At 38.3% G+C, this 18,199-nt stretch overlaps 1 protein-coding gene across 1 annotated transcript in view; it reads right to left on the reverse strand.

Moving 5' to 3' along the window:
- Window positions 1–18,199, reverse strand: part of rasa3 (RAS p21 protein activator 3) — a 36,778-nt gene that overhangs the window by 11,176 nt on the left and 7,403 nt on the right. Inside the window, exons 2-10 of the mRNA XM_026319878.2 lie at window positions 13,528–13,645; window positions 10,806–10,909; window positions 9,618–9,712; window positions 7,334–7,410; window positions 3,351–3,431; window positions 3,171–3,243; window positions 1,337–1,410; window positions 1,131–1,235; window positions 58–214 (exon numbers count right to left, since the gene is read on the reverse strand). Of these exons, the coding sequence (XP_026175663.1) occupies window positions 58–214; window positions 1,131–1,235; window positions 1,337–1,410; window positions 3,171–3,243; window positions 3,351–3,431; window positions 7,334–7,410; window positions 9,618–9,712; window positions 10,806–10,909; window positions 13,528–13,645 (884 nt within the window). The remainder of the gene's footprint in view (window positions 1–57; window positions 215–1,130; window positions 1,236–1,336; window positions 1,411–3,170; window positions 3,244–3,350; window positions 3,432–7,333; window positions 7,411–9,617; window positions 9,713–10,805; window positions 10,910–13,527; window positions 13,646–18,199) is intronic.

Below are 18,199 nucleotides of genomic sequence, written 5' to 3' on the forward strand. Positions count from 1 at the left end.
ATGCCAACTGTTGTCAGTAAAGCAGTGAGCTGTTCATATGCAGATATTGTACTGTACCTCTACTTTAGCAGAGTGCAGTAGCAGCTGTCTGAGGGGGGTGTAGTATTCCGTGGGGAAGACGTGGTCCTCGGTGTAAACGATGTTCAACCGTAGCGAGCCGAGATCTTCTACCTTCACTGACTTCCCTCCATTCTCTCTGGGCAGCAGAAAGTACCTGAAGAAGAAATGTGTCTGTGTCTGTCACTGACTAAACATGAGGAACTGATAAATGACAACCATCTCTTCAGTCTGATAGGCCTAGATAGTTTCTAGTAGTAATGAATGCATAAAGAAACATCACAACTCTTTTCTTAACCTTTTTTTAGATAGTTATATTTGGTTTTATGGCCCACAGTTAGTTCCAGTTCACTCACCTCTTGCACCACCATTATTTCCAGCAACAGAAAAAGCCCTAAAAACTCACTGTACACTACTTGTCCCACACCAAAAAGTAGACATATGCAGGGGCATTTAACATGTAAAGACCTATTTAAAATAATTGTTAGAAGACAAGACATACGACTTGGCTAAATAATAAGTCTGATGTTTTTTGCTTGTGTTGATGCCTGTTGCGGCTCTGCTGTTACTATGGCAACACATACTATAGACAGTGATAATGAAACAAATCCCACCCAACCCTAGCAGGGATATAGTACTTGTTCAATGGAAAGAAAAACATCCAGTAGATTTGATGAGTCAAGAGGGGAATATGTGAAAGAAGGAAGAAGCATTCAAACCTTTTACTCAAGCAACCGTACCAACACAACATACACAGAATAGTTTTCATGAGGTTTCATAAGCCAAAAAGGTTGGAAACCACTGATTTGATCTCTCATAACATGTTGCATTTCAGAATGTTATCATATTTCTCTTTATGTAAAATCTTACTCCAAAAAGTAAATAGTAATTAAAATGTTATAAAGATAATAGTGGCGTGAAATTGGATTTCTTCCCTGTGAAATGTTGTCAAAAAATGTAAGTACTCAAGTAACATATAAATACCTCAAATTTGTATTCAAACAAAGTACTTGAGAAAATGTAATTGGGTACTTTCCACCATTGGAAAGAAGATGTTGTGATGTTCCTCTCACCATGCGTCGTGGACGCCAGCCTGTCCAAGGACCCGGAGAGGAACACGCACGCCTCCCAGGAACTCATCCCCAAACTTCAGGTTACTGGCGTTCCACAGATCCACCCTGAACACAGACCACAGAAAAAACATTCAAACGAAGGAAATGCTTTAAACGGCACCAAGTTTAGTGCTGACACTGACGACCCTTAGACAACTATGGCTCACCTCAGTGCCAGTTTGTCAACATCCTCTTCTTCAACGTCAAACTGGCGTCTTGTATAGCTTAATGGCCGTGTGACCTAGAAATGCACAGAGGAAACATTTAGGATAGCCCATGAGGGAATCGTATTTCCTTCCTGGTAAGTTGCAGAATCATCAACTGTACATCCCAAACAGCACACTGAGGCTAGAGCTGAAACAATCAGCCAAAGCATTGAATTGTAATATTTTAATAATCAATTGTTTTTTCAAATTCTCACGTGATTGATTTTATGATTTGATTATTATTATTTATTGAAAGGATTTTATTTGTTCAACTAAAACAAAATTTAAGATCTTTGACTTTTATTTTTCACTATTTCAACTTTATAATTGTAATGTGTAATGAATTGCTAATTATTTTGTTGAAATTCTGTTTTTGATTAGTCTGAAATGAGTCTTGACCCAAATAAAACTCTCCGAGTTGTTAAAGATCAGAATACGGAAGGATCCATGTAGATCTGGAGCTATAAAAAAACTGAATTCAAAAAAGGACAACCACATGAGTGTGTGTGGATGTGGATCCCTGTGTGTGACACAGAGGCGGCACGCAAGCTGAAAGCACCACAGGGCATGTACAGTCCTGTTCATGTGGTGGTTGGGGATAAATGAGACTGTCTTGTCGGATAGAAATCAATGGGCCAGATTGTTTGGTGGCTTGTCTGAATCAATCATACTCTTGTCCTGCTGTCTATGGAGACCAGAGGGAGGAGTGAAACAAAAATGTCAGAGCAGTGCTGCTGGTGAGCGAGGGTTAACAGGGGCAGTGTGAAAGGGATTTTGTGGGAGAATAAAAAATATCTACAAATATGAACTAATAAATATAAATGTGATATGTTTTTAAAAGACAGAAACTAACTACCAAATTTTGAGTAAAGCTTTTAACTAATGTGTTGCAAGTTACAGCTTCTTCAGGAACAAAGTTTTAGAATACAAAACATACCCAAAGAGCATTCAAAAGGGATGAAGTGTAAAACTAGAAGAGGAAATTTGTCATTGTGAAACTTAAATTTCTTGTGGGCACTGACACTGGTGTAGTGATTTGTCTTACAAGATAGAAATTACCCCACAACAAGCTTCATTTTCTCTATAAAGAAACACTGGCTAAATGAGCGACTGTACAGAGGTACAGAAGCTAGTGTAACAGAAGCCTGAACATGATGACAGGACTTCTGCTCTCTATTAAACTTAGTTATTGATGTTGTGTGGTTATCAAAGGCCCACTACACCTCATGGGTTTGCACACGTTCTGGCTAATTAGACTTCTGCTCAGTGTGAAGTTGGATTGTTCTGTCCTGGAATTATATAAAATCAGAAATAAACCGAAATAAACAAAAATAAAGGGCTTGTCAGAGATAAGTCAGCACAGTCTGTGCACATCCACATGCTACTGAAGAAGGAGTCTAACCAGACAAAAACACTGCACAAAATACTTCACTGTGGTGAGACATATAGACGAGTCCCACAGACTCTACATAGACTCTAGAAGACGTTTGAGGAAGGTACTTCTGCATTTATCATGGTAATGCCCCTGTGCACTAAGAAGTAGGTCAATGACAAATGTTTTACCCAATCGGGTATGGCCAAACGCTTTCCAAGAAGACTGAAGCTGCTGAATATCAGTGCCTGTGGTTTTGGAATGAGTTGTCCAACTACTACATATGTATCTATTGCTCACGTGTGCATGCCATGTATTCATGAACCTTCACTAACACTCTGGCTTTGACTGATCCCTAACATAAAAACACACCTTTACATTTACAAATACCTTTATTTTAACATTGCACAGGAAACCCCATACCTCAAAATAGAAAACCTCGTCAAACTGTGGGTTGTTGGTTTTCCGCTTCACCTTGGTCTTCTTGGCATCTGACCTAAGGAGGCAGAGAAGTCAGAGAGAGGTAAAATCCAGTTTATCCGAAGTTAAGCATCATGAACAAAACTGTGTATAAATCATGTCCAACTGTATGTGAGATTTGACCTTGAAGGTCCTAGTAAGGAGACAGCAGCATAGGGATCGCACTGGCCATTGACAATTGGAAGACCCTGGCACTCCAACACCCTGTAGAAACACACCCACATCCGATTATTAACAGCAGAGTATAAGAATTTTACTATGCAAACATTAAGTTACTAAACTAATTCAGGAAGCACTAGCTTAGCTCTTCTAAGCAAAGACCAAAATGTCAGCACAAAAAAAGGAAAGAGATGTTAAAGGTCAGTCCTCTCAGAGGACTCTTCAAGCTGATATAAGCTCTATATTATCACCTAATTAAATGACAGATGTGAAAGGGTCACCAGCAGTGCCAAGAGCACTGACAACTGACACCCAGTCCTACAGCACTGCAAACCTTTTAGCTTCATTGACCCACACAGCTGCTCTCATCAATTCTCCTAAACACAACAAAGTAGGAAGCAAGTTTCTGCACAGGGTACTAAAATGTACTCATTAAATGACAAAAATGAACATCTCTTTTTAATAAAGAAGTAAAGACAAATTTTTTATAAAAAATCAATTTATATCCTACTTTTTAAACAATTTTTGGCAGCTGTGTTCTTTGCATTTTTGAAGCTTTTAGTGTGGACACAACAAATATTTTTACTTAGCAGGTAAAGGCACAGGTGTAAATAACATTAACAATGAATGTTCTATTAAAAATGTTTGAACAGGGTCCATTTAGCTTTACCAGGTCCAAACACATTCAAGTATTTAAGTTCAAAAACAATTAAAACCCACAAATGTTGATTTCTTCAGTGGAAATTAGATTTGGAAACAAACAAAAAAAAATCTAACTTATCTTACAATTGCTATTCTCAAGCGAGTTAATCAACCACCCTCTTCTTATGCAACATAAAAAATCTGGTCCATTCATATTGCAGTTCACGCCTACGCTGGGAGTCCTTGCTATAAATTTTGTTATTTAAGAGCTCTCTGAGAGTTTTTGCAGCATGTGAAAATTGCCTCTTGAGTCATTTGGTAGGCATACAAGGAGGAGCAGATGAAAAGACATAGGGCGAAAGACATGATCCAGCAACAACACACACAACAAAAACGACACCCGAGAGAGGCTGGAGAAAAATGAAATCAAAATCACAAGAGACGATATGTTGAGGACAATGGACAGACTCCTGACACTATGGCAGAGCAAACAGACAGACTGTGAGGGAGATACAGAAAACAAAACTCAGGCAGGATATGAATATAGAAAGAGTATGAACCCAGGTATTAATTTCTGGTCTTAGAAAGCAAGAAGTTCTTCTTTCCAAAACTTATACATATGCATGTAAATTATAAGCAAATAAACTGGGAGAGTTTTTAGTGTAGTGTAGTAGTAGTATTAACATCTATCTATCTATCTATCTATCTATCTATCTATCTATCTATCTATCTATCTATCTATCTATCTATCTATCTATCTATCTATCTCTGTGTCATGACTGTCTCGCTGCCCCATGACATCATACTATAAGGGGATTAGCACCCAAACAGGACAGGACACCCACTGGGACGAATCACATCCTGTGTATCACAATGATGCACTACTAGTCACACTGCATGATGAATTACACAGCAAATTGCAGTGCTGCCTACAGCTGAACTGACACACAGCTCACACCATCCTGCTGAAACACACACACAGACACACACAGGTTCCTATTTAGGAATAAGGAGAGGGCTGGGTTAAGCATCACTAATGCCAGAGCGCTTCCTGTCCAATAAGCCTGTTTATATAACCTCTGCTTGGCCTACTATCCAGCCCTCTCCCTCTTCCCTCTCTTTCATCACTGCTCTGAACTTTGACAATACCAAATGGTGTTGCTGAAGCAGACATATTTGTTTTAGTCGGCATTACTCATATCAGGTTAATGTGCTTCTTTTCAACACCCACGCATCCTGTCAAAAATAATTTCACTCAAACGAATGACATCATAGTCCACAGGGAAAAGAAACTTAATAGTATTATTGACTAGTAAGTGAAATGAAATATTAAATGAACTGTCTTCCAAAACTATACAGTACACCATGGAGCAACCATTTGATTAGTAATCAGCTTGTGTGATCTTATAGTTATTTCTAGCCAGTTTGTGTCCATTTTGACTTGTTTTCCACAACTTAACATTCATTTAGTGACTTTTTTACTTGCTTTGTCTCTATTTTAGTGCGTTGCATCAGTTTTTTTTTTTTTTTTTTGTGGATTTTTGTAGTTTTTTTGTAGTCATTTGATTGACTTCCCAAAGAAAGTTTGACTGTCCCTACATAATTTTCTAGTTTAGGGGCGCCATGCCCCCTTGGGCCCCCTGGGCCTGTGCCCAGTAGGGCTATTCAGTAATCAATCCATGCAGTGCATTTGGACGTAAGATGCTTCTTGTTCTCAGATGTATTGTACAACCTACCACATTTCTGTCTGTCAGCATTTTCCACTTGGTTTAACAAGTACTTTGATATTATACTTCTGTATATCATGTTAAATGTTACATTACAAGATAAAAGTCTAAGGTCATTTAAAATATCTATCATTGATTTTACACTTCAAATGCTAATAACATATCTTGCACAAATCTACTTTGAGGTTGTATGACATATGCAGGAGAGAGAATGAATGAAGCTAGTTCCCTGTACCAGGTCACACCAACTTAACTTTCAATGGACATGAATCTGTAGCACTGAATGGATACTGCTGTCATGCCGTTTCTCTCACACATGTGTCTTTCTAGAGAAATCTGACTAGATGACCTCCTGCTCTCTGCTCTAAGCTCCTTACCCACAATGCGGTCTGGGAATGGTGCCACACTGGCTCATCATCAGACTTTACTGTAGCATGTTACAGAAGAGGAGGTGCAAAGCAAACATGCACACACACATATACACAGAAAATCCATCCATGTCACACATGTGTAGTCACTTTTTAGACACACAACACACACACAGACTCTACTGATTCACACAGACTCCACACAAAAGGCTATGACCTCCAACCATTGCCATCTAAAAGCTGTTGCCTGGCAACAAGTCTTGCCATCATACTTCAGAATAACATCTGTCCACATCACCACAGAGTCAGACCAGCCTCTGTGTTGATTTGAAGATGTGTGTATATTTTTGTAAACAAAATAATCCTAACTTAAAGGTCATGGTGGGATTAACCTCCCAGAGGTCTCTAAGGCAAAGATATGTTATTTACATCCATTAAACATGGAACCGTAATTATTTCACCAGACACCCAGAAACCAAACTATACTCTAAAAATGAGCTGACTAGCTGATTAATCATCAAATAAATTAAGATTACTGACTAATCATGAATTTTTTATACAAAACTGCCAAAAGGTCACTGCCAGCAGCTTCCCAAACATACAGTAAAGTCTGCTATGTATTTGTTTTCTAGTGAAATCAACGTTTTTGGGGGGTTTAACAGAAAAATAGATAAATAGATAAATAGATAAATTTTAAAAAAATGCATGAACATGTTGGGCTTCAGGGAAAAATTATGGGAATTCTTTAGTATTTCCTTCAGAAAATAACTGTCAGATGTATTGTTAGTGGAAATAATTCTTAGCGTTTACACAGAAATTTTTCAGTCATCCATCTGACAGTATGTCTGACAGAACACCTGCATGCACATATGGTGGCAGTATTGCAGTCAACAAAGGTAAGGAAGAAGAAGAGTGCTAGCAATAAAACAAGCATGTAAACAATGTAGGTTTCAAATTCTTCCCAAAAATGTATATTGCAAGTGTTTAATGAAAGTATTCAACAACTTTGTTAGACATCTAGTATATTCCATATACAGTAAATACTATTTTTACAGAGTGTACCACTGTAACAGACACAGCTATAAATAAATAATGACAATTAAAAGTCAGGATCAAATGAAAACACAGGGCATACTATTGTTTTGCATAAACATAATGCATGTGAACTCTAGGAGAGTGTGTGTATATGTGTGTGTGTATGCAGCCTCACCGTGAGGCTAGTTTATGGTTGATGACTCCACTGTCTGTGATGACTTCACTCAGACGCAGCTCCAGGTGCACTTTTCCCTGCAGAAAACACACACACACACACACACACATTTTTTATGTACCTATTTTTTTCTAAACAACATTAGATAGTTTAAAAGTTGTAGGTACTAAAATGTACTGATAAACATTTGAGAACCAGTGTCCACCACAAAGCTGGGTGCCCAGAGACAGGAAGGATGGTCACTATCCAGTGGAAACCATGTATTTATTTCCTATTTGTTTTGTGACAAATTTGAAAAAGAGTTGGCTTGTGATGGAGGACAGGTTTCTGCTAAACTGGACATGTTAATTCAGTCTCAAATGTCAGTTTACACAATGAATAATTCAACAGAGCCAACCACAAGTCTCAGCATCAAAAAACATGTAATCTTTCAAGTTGCCTGAAAATGTATATAGTTCGCCCAACTAGGAGATACTGTACATGGTTTCACTGGACCGTGCTGAATTGAGCTGCTTCGCTCTTAGATTTAACAGTGAACTTAAAACACTCCTTGTACTTCCAAATATCAAAACCACAGACCTGTAGTGACAGACATATTACGTCTTACTGCATGAACTGTATGTCTTTTTTACCTGTTGATCCAATGTTGATCTGTATAAGCCAGCAGCATACAGATACTGCAAACAATAATTCTTTAATAAATAATTTTTATTTGTCCAAAACAAAATTTCACAAACATGAAAAAGTTGAATTCCTCTAGCAAAGAGACACTACATGAAAATAGCTGTGATCCTCAACGCCATGCTGAAGTTATTTACCCTCTAAAGTGATAAGATTAGGATTAATGACATAATGACAGTGTAGTGGTTCAGCTGTCTAGAAAAGCTCCATTAATTAACAGCATCAGTATGCAAACTCAGAGGCATTGCTCTTTCTGGCTGATTCAAGCAGAGGGAGCAAACACACGCACTTACACATGTGCGCACAGGCCAAACAATGTGTCCTCTATTGAAAAGAGTAGAGAGACACTCTATCTTCCTACTTCATTTGATCCGTCTCCCTCGCTTTTCTCTCTTTTCTCTCATTCTCTCACACATCCTTCCTCTTCCCGGCTCCTCGGATGAATGTATCTCTGTTTCAGATCCCTGCTCTAGGGCTACACACACCCATCTGTCTGCAGATGTTACTGTTCACTGTGTGTCTCGCGCTCTGTGCGTAGTACACTTTGCTGGGTGTGTGCGTTCGTGCCTGTGTGTGCATGTGTGTGTGCAACCATGCATGTGGGTGAGTGCTAGAAAATATTGCACAGGCATTAAATAAGTATGCACGACCCTGCATTGAAATTTTTTCACATTGAGCAATAACCTTTTAGCCACCTGTCATTCATTCATGACTAGTAAGAATATCTTGACTGTGATATTCCCTCTTTGATCAGCTGATCACAAACTGAGCTGTGATTGAGATGAATAACCTGGTTGTGCAGTAGACACAGAGCTAGGTGACTTTTAACTTGCAGGATCAGATGTTTTAGGTGCACACATGCTCTGTTTATTTGGGTTCTGCCCTGTTTAAAGCAGGGCATTAACATGCACACACATACACACACACACGCACACACACACACACACACACACACACACACACACATATTGAATATCTCTGCATACTATGCTCTATAAAGTTGAGTATAGGGGACTGCTTTATGAGTTAATTTTCAATACTTGAATTTCATAAGCAGTAATAAAACAGGACCTTACTATGAGGAATATAATCTGAATACTATTATCTCATACCAAATTCTCAAATGTTAGGTGAGTTACTATACAGTGTAATCTGAGATGAGATGAGATCAGAGATGATATCTGTGGCCACATGTGACAATTAAAAGTTACAATGCAGAGCACATATAATTCAAAACTTCCTGATGTTTTTTCACATGCTGAGGAAGTGTTAAGTTTGCATTAACTGGGGAAAATGAATATTAGAAAGAAAGCCACCTTTATAATTGTTCCCACTAGGTAGGTAAGTTTTGCTTTAAAAGTTTTTTAAACAAAACCAGATGCACAAAAATCAAAGATCAAATAATACATTTTTATTGTTATACCTGAGGAAACGTGTATGGTTTGCTATGGTTTCATACTGTATGAAAAAGTATGGTGGAGCAATGTCTAGTCCTTTAAGTGCTAATGTAGTTTTTGGGAAGAAGTAGAAAATACAAAGCGACTGTGCTTTGTTTTCGAGATGGGTGATGTGTTGTATGAGTGTGTGTTTTCTCTGTACTGACCTGCACCTCTGAGTCAGCGCTGACAGGCTGTAGCTGGAACCAGGTGTCTTTGCCGTGATACTTCTGCAGGTCCTCTTTCTTTACTGCAACCTTGCCTACGCACACATAAACACACAACAAAGACAAATGAGTTCAAAACATTACTTGCATAGTACTTTCTAAAAAGCCCATGTGTTCAAACGCAAACACCAACTCATGCCTGCTCACATACTGTAAATCACCACACAAGTCTCTTATTAATGCTTGTAGGCACTTGCTGCAGCAAAACCCACGAAGTGCAATGTTAGTGGTTTTCAAATGTCACTGTCATTCCTACCTTGAAACTAACAAGTTACACCCATAAACACCCACTGCTATATAGACACACAGATAAATACAAGTTGCCGTGGTGCTGAAGTTAAAAATCACACCTTGAGAAAGATTTTTCAGTTTGTGGTTGATGGTCTCACACACACATACAAAAACAAACTTACCAACAACACACCCAATGACACTGACATAAACATCCACCCATACACAGATACACACGTACTTTTAAGTCAGGGGTCACCGACCCTAATCCTTGAGAGCTACTGTCATGCTGGTTTTCCAACTATCCCTGCCCTTCCAGTTTCTGATTGGCTGAACACATTTGATCCAGGTAATCAGCAGTGGGTAGGGCAGGGATATCTGGAAAACAGTCAGAATAGTGGCTCTCAAGGATCAGGGTTGGTGACCCTTGTTTTACGTCCTCACTGTGAAACTAAAGTCTACATTGTAGATTGCCTGGAAAGGAAAAATTTGGCATGGTTTTCTTTTATTATTATGGTATGTAGCACAGTAGGTCTGTCAGAATAGCATCCAGTGACAGGTCAGTACAGACACAAGTAAGCGAGTAACATTTGTGTTTTATGCCACGTTGATGGAGATAACCAATGAGAGCTTGTCAAAATATAAATATCTGTCAGTCACCAGTGACAGCCAAAACAGTTTGGCATATGTTTTAATTACAGTCTAAACAGTAAATTCACATATACTAAAATCACATTTTTGGCCAGTGGTTGTTGTGAACACAGTGCCAGGTCACACCAACAACCATGTTCATCATGTAACACAAGTTAGCCCAAAAATATTTTTTCTGCTCCTAAACACCTCCATGGGACAGTGGGCCACACAACAAGGAAGCAAACCTAGAAACTGTTCACTTACCTATACTGGAGTCCCTCCTGAAGACGTCCCTGTCGAAAATGTAGAAAGAGAGGTGTCTGAAGCTACGTGGGATCTCGCAGTAGAAGTCCTCCCCATAGAATGGACTGAAAGTGAAATGTTACACAGGCAAATTGTGATTAGACACTGATAAGGGATTTTGTACCACAAATACTGATGGAACTTTGTGTATCTAATTGCTGATAGAAGACAAGAAGGTATGAGAAAAAAGGAGGCTAGGAAAAACAACATCTGAAGTCACATCTCTGTAACATATTCTGTTCAAACTACACTGCAAAGAGATGACAGCCATATAGAGATCGTGGATGCTCAGTTTTATTTATATGAGCCAAAACTATGAGACTGCTTTCCTGTAATTATTAGATCTATTCTCATAATCACAAGATCCAGATGTTTTTTGTGAAACAAGTTAGTATAGACTGTATTTGTATCTGCAACTCTGCTGTACTTAACTGCAGCAAAGACATTACATATTAATTTATTATAAGTTACATCCATCCATCCATTATCTATACCCACTTATTTAGGGCCACGGGAACCTGCTGGAGCCTATTCCAGCTCTCTTCAGGTGAAAAGCAGGGGTACACCCTGAACAGGCCAGTATTTTTTAAAATATTTTTTATTGTGAAAGAAAAAATAGGTTGTGAGTCTCCTTTCACGTTCATGCAAACATTTGACCTCAGGCAGAAATTCAATAAATAGCGCATGTATTTACATCTTGTTGAATCATGTGAACTCAGCCTACAACAATAGGGCTGTTTGTGTGACCACTGGCTGGAAGATCCATCAGCCTGCCAAACTCTGCCTTACCTAAATGATGACCATAGCAATAACACCAATGAGAATCTCGTGAGCTGAGCCCTCAATCCTTACTGATTTCTTCTATTACTCAATTGATAGAAATACAGATGGGTGAATGGATGAATGGATGAAAGAATGCATGCATTTATAAATAATCCCACTAAAACAGTATTCATAAATAAATCACTTTGTAGAACAATAATCTCATAACCAACCCAATCAAACAAAAATGTAAAAGATGCTCCAGGCTGTGTGTAGTCAAATTGTAAAGCAGCAGAACAGCAGAACAGTCTATTTACCCATCCAACGTCCTTAATTAATACTGTGATAAAAGTACATTTACTTTTATGCTGTACTTAAAGTGTGTACAAATTTGAGGCACTTGTGCTTTCATATACTTCTACCCAACTATATTTCAGAGGTAAATTGTAATTTCTACTTCATTACATGTATTTCACAGTAACAGTTTCTTGTACTATACAAAAAAAGACTTTTCATATAAAACATAGGAAGAGAAACTTATGTACACCAATAATATTTTCATAACAGACTGAGCAAGTAAAGACAAAATTTAGCATTTTCATTGTATTTGTAGTTGTATTTGTACATGAACATGAACTGCTTGATGCTCTTTGTTTTATTTTCTTTTTTTTTTTCTTGAGTGAACAGATATACGGTGCAGATGGCAAATGTTCATGAGACATCTGTTTCTAAGACAGGCCAATCAATAACATGCATTCTTTGAAAACTTTGAGTTGATTAGTGCCTTGAGAACAACTCAGAGATATGGTTGAACTCAATATCACTATAATTTCAAATATAAATTTGTACTGAAACTCTTTATGTCATAAAGTAATTTCAAACATTTCACACAGGAGACAGTTAAGGGCAGACAGGAAGATTAAAGCAGAGAGAGAGAGAGAGAGAGAGAGAGAGAGAGAGAGAGAGAGAGAGAGAGAGAGAGAGAGAGAGCGGAAAGATGACAAAGAAGATCAGTGGCCCAAAAAAGCCATACTTGTATCCACTTTACTAAATGGTAAATGGAATAGCGCTTTTGTACACACTCAATCACAATAAAATCACTTTACAATATTTGCCCATTCATCCCAGTCACAAAAGCAATAGCCAGAAGGAATAACTATTCCTATTTTTTTCATTTAATATATTTAACATGTTTTCCATCAAATTGTGTAACATGTACAAAAAATGATTTTAGTTTCACCACAGGCCAACCTCCAAACACAGACCAAATACGTTGAAACCGTCGTGTTTGAATATTTTTTTCTGTTTACTGTTAATGCCAAGGGCATATCTTTTAATTTTATTTAGAATACAAAAAAAAATTGTTATTTATTTAAAGATTCATTCATTTCATTTCCACAATTCAGTACAGTAAGTATCTTACATTTGGAAATACCAGGTTCTCTATTCATAAAATATGAGCTGACCTTCAATTAAGTCGCCAGTATAGACAAACACAATGTGCTTAAGCTAATAACACACAAACGGTAATGTTTTGTGTCTTTACTAAACACACCCATTAAACATTCACAGTGCTGGTGGAAAAATTAAGTGGTTGAACCTCCTTTGGCAGCAATAACCTGAAACAAGCACTTCCTCTAGCTGCCAATCAGACCTTAATGTTCAGGATGAATTTTGGACCAGCCTTTGTTACAGAACTGCTTCAGCTCAGCCATAGTCTTAGGACATCTTTTGAAACCATTCCACAGCATCTCTACTGTATCAGGGCTCTGATTGGGTCCTTCCAACACCGTAATCCATGATTTTAACATTTTTATACCATGTCAATGATTTTGCATTCATGAACATACATTTCTGTATATGTAGACTGAAAGAATGAGAAACAAAAAGAATCATATGTAGGAAGTGATCCTCCACGTACCAAAGTGACTTCTCTACGATCTTGGTCCTGAATACCTCTTCTTGGTCCAGGTTGACGGTGCAGTAACAATCCCTCATCTTGTTTGGTCCTGGATATGGAGGGATGTTTTTTGCTTCTCCTGAGCAAAGAAAAGCAAAGAGAGAAAGCAGAAGGATGTGATGAGTTGTCTTTTTATGAGCACTGATGTTGGCAATAGCAATGTGTTTGTTCAGGCAGACTGAAATAAGTGATTTAGTTATGAGCACTGAAAACATGCAAAATAAAGACACACATATAAGTTCACACCTGTCTGCTTTGAATGAAGGGGAGAGGGAGGTCAGTGCTGAGCTGGCACTGTGTATCACTCTTTAACACACACTTTCATCATCATTACATCACCAAATCACATATAATGAGCTTAGCTCTGTCAGGGTGACTACTTTTACACTCGACACACAAACATCAGGCCATAACAGACTCACAAATAACAATGTCCCATTCAAAAAGATGTGAAAACTGTTTTTGTAAGTTGTGTTGTGTGGCTCTGTGCGTATGTACTGCCTGATATTTCCTGAATACTTAAGCAAAATCTATTCATTGAACATGCGTGACAGACAGCACTCCCTTTCACAAGAATGTGGCCCAACCACCCACCGAGCTACACACACGCACAAACCACAAAGGTGGTGTTCCGGTCCCACAGGAGCAATATATTCTGCTTTATGAAGCCATGGATCTGTGTAAGTCAATGCTCTGTTACATTTTGGTTTCTTTTCACCCTGGGGACCAATTGGAATCTGTAGTCTATAGTTACATATCTGTGAGCCCAACATCATCATTGTTTTCTCCAATAATGCTCCATTATAGGCACAGATATATGATGCTACTATTCAACAGACAAGCTGAGCTAAACCAAATCTAACACCTTTTATTTCTGGGTTTCAAAGCTGCACAGCATGAGTCATTGGGTGAGTGCTGCTGTTTGCGAATTCAATATTTGATCTAATAAACTTAAAGTGTCTACTTCTTTTCATTTTTAGAGGCCCCAAAATGACAACAAAACAAAATATGTAACAGTGCTATGAAACATTAGTTCTTTCTCCTTTCTCGTCAGCAGCTTCACACAGTCTCCACTTTGGGAACCACTGCTCCAGAAAAACTGTATAAAGAATCTCTACTATTGGAGTAGTTTTTTGATGGTGTTTTGGTTAGTGATGCTAAAGCTTAAAAATAAACTTTTAACCAATTATCATATCTATAGTCTGTTCAAATAAAAACATTTCTGTTCTCGCACTATATAAATCTTCAGCTACTTTAGTGTAGAACATGTTGTTGTACTGTTTCTGACTCAGTAGCTCATCCTGGAAAAGGGAAGGGGAGAGAGAAGACATCTGACACTGAATAACCAGGTGTAAACACATAGCTTCCAGATTAATGAAGTCATTTTTTCTTATGAATATGTTTCCTGTGCCCGCTTTATTACATAGTGCAGCATTTTCTCTGCCATCTCAAATAAATTACATTAATGCTAAACATTACACAGCAACCACTGAGCTTGAAAGTTTTTGGATTTCCAAGAGCTGTGTCTTATCACTGAACAAAGAAGGAGGAGATGGTGTTGCAACAATGAAAACCTATCATGTGGCATAGCTGGGAGGAGGTGAGTAGTCACATTAGTCATGAGGCACTCTCTCATATGCCATTGCACTGTTTGGATAAAACCTATGGTGTATTTACACACTAGTAAGGTTCCTCTTACTGTTGAGATCAACCAGTTAACCTAGACTCTGCACTGATTTATTGCAACTTAAAGGTGTTTTTTTTTTATACCTTTCAAACTATCAACAAATACCATAAAAAATTAACAGTGAGTTCTTTGCAGCTAAAGCTTCATATATCTTATTACCATGTGGCACAAGGTTCCAACAAAATCTACTGCAAAATTCAATGAGCTGCTCCTTATATTACAATAAACATGAGCACTACTATGAGACTACTTGAGTCCCCCTTTGGGGATTAAGAAAGTTTATCTTATTTTATCTCATATGACATGTTTGTAATATTGGAAATCATAAGTGTTTATAAGGCCATGCTGGATGGTGGGATGAAACACCATAAAAGGCAGAAATAAAACAAATACTGAAATAAAGAGATAATGGCACAGAGTCTCTACTGTAGGACAATGTACTGTGTTTCACTCAGCCGACCATGTGAAAAGTGATAGAAACAGTTGTATCAAGAACGGATAAACAAGAAAGAAGAGCAAACCCAACGTTCTGACCTCTGAAGGGGTCATTCATATAATAGGTGCATCGATACACAATATTTCACACTAACAACATCCAGTCACAAATTTGAAAGACACCTGAGCTGTAAAACACATTCTGACGCATCAACTTGTGATTTCAGACTGTCTTTGTTTATGTGTAAGCAGACAGAGGAATGACGTAAGTGTCTCTTATCTCTGTTTTATCCTTTTACTTCCCTCTGTCATTAGATCTCCCTTCTGCCTCTACTTTTCTCTCATTTATTCTCCCACATTTATTATATCTCCCTCCTGTAATCCTCCTTTCTCACCCTGCGCTCCCGAATTTCTTCCAATCTCTTTTCCTCTTTCTCTCATTTATGACCTATGCGTCCCCTCAATTGGATTGCGACATGCAGATCATCCCAAACACCAAAACATCATGGGATTACCAGTTTCCTCAGCTCAGTGTGTGTGTTTAATGACTCAACTTGCAAAGTAAAGTCAAACAATGTGACAGAATGTGTAAGAGTTACTGAAGAACAGAAAACATTTACAGAGAAGGATATTTGACCACATTTCCGTGACATAAAGCTCATGTTTATATTAAAAAAGAATCCATGGATATCCCATACACTCAAACAACAGTTTTACTGACTTAGCATCTGTTAGCACATGTTTAATTTCAAATGTTACAGTTTACTTCACTGCTGTCTGGCCTTTATCAGCTAGAAATGTATTTTTTATCTGTAAAATGTCACCCTGGTAGAGGTCCACAGAATACGATAAAGCAAAATTAAACACGTCTTTGTCACAATAGTTTACAACACTGAAGAGATCCTTAGCAAGAAATGCTTGTTTATGTTCATGTTAAGATTTCTGAAATAATATGGGGTTTAATAAAATATTTTAAAATAAACTGAGGTTTAAAATAATAGTTATCCACTGGGTTCTATGTAAAATTTAAAATCAGATTCAAAATTATAAAATTATTGATGCAAGTAGCTGCAAAACATCATCCTATAAACAAAGTCAGTGTCTTAAAACAGTGTGGACCAAGTTAATTGAAAACTGCAATCCATTACTCATTACCCAGTACACCAGTGATTTTATTACTTTACTAATTACTCAATAGCAAAAGAAACATGTTAATGTGTTGCATTGCTAAGCTGTCAGCTCTGTCAGCTCTGTCTTTGATCACCTCCAAATCCTCTGCACTGTATTAAAAACAGAAAGGACAGAGTGGTAGGCAGCCCTACAGTTGGGACCAGTATATGGACCAGTGAGCAGTGAGCTCTGCCCGGGTGACTACACCCAGTGCTCCAGAGCTGCTCAGCTGAAGTAACACATCCTCCAGCTCCACTAAACTAGGTGACTCCAGAAAGAATGTGTACCTGCGGCAACTTTTCACATCCCGTCTGGTCACTCAACGCATTATTATTGTACCCATGACGACGAAGGCCTTGCACACAGCAACACAGCTGAGGTGCTATTTCAGGAAACAATCCTATTGGTTGTACCAGAGTCCAGGGACAAATCACCTGTATGGTCACTTAGGCTGGAGGGCTTGTTGTTACAGAAACAGGACTGACATCTTACAGCTTCCTGTTCAGGGGAGAAGGAAGTTGTCTTATATTTCTGGATGAGTTGATAAGCCACAGGAGAGCTTGTCCTTTCAATGGAAGTTTACAACAGGGTGGGTGGCTGACTTTATTATTAAGCCAGTATGTCCGTCTGTCTCCTCCTATCCATCCATTGGATGTATTTGTTGCTGTTTTTTCCTTTTTGTCTGAAGCCCCCATTTTGCTTTTCTTCTGTGTAGTGATTGTCTTGAATAGCTTGCCTTTAGCTTTCATTTGTCTTTTTCAAATTAGCTTCACCCTTATTTCATTTTGCTCTATTTATGGTAGCTTCCCCTTTTCTTTTTTTTTTTTACCTTTACCCTCTTTTACTTTCTCTCTCATAATGAGTAGAAATTTAAAAAGCAGCAATAGCAGCTTTTCTTGTCGCCAAGCATCACTGCAGCTGTCCTTGGAGAATACTTTGCCCTGGCATCTAAACACATGTTGCAAAGACACACTGCTCGCACATGTGTGTGAGTGTGCATGGTGTGCATGAAAAAACACATGGGGGTCATTAAGCAGAATGACGACAGGAGCACCCCAAAAGAGGGCGAGACAGCTCGTCACACTGAGAAACGATGACTCTCTGGCTCTTTCCTACAGAAGAAAGTGGAGAACAGGAGGCAAGAACGGAAGAAAGGAGGAAGCACAAGTGATTGAAACAAAATAATGGACGCAGTGAATGTGACGCTTTGTTCCTCTTCCTCCTCCGATGACTAGTAGAACAGTTAAAGCTTGACTTGTAATCTCTTCTGACAAGGAAACATTCGAGGATACATGGGCGTGAATGCTTTCAGTGGCTTTAAGGAAAGGAGGGGCGAAGGGG

This window comes from Mastacembelus armatus, chromosome 3, assembly GCF_900324485.2.
Source record: "Mastacembelus armatus chromosome 3, fMasArm1.2, whole genome shotgun sequence".
In the NCBI taxonomy this organism is placed as follows: domain Eukaryota; kingdom Metazoa; phylum Chordata; class Actinopteri; order Synbranchiformes; family Mastacembelidae; genus Mastacembelus; species Mastacembelus armatus.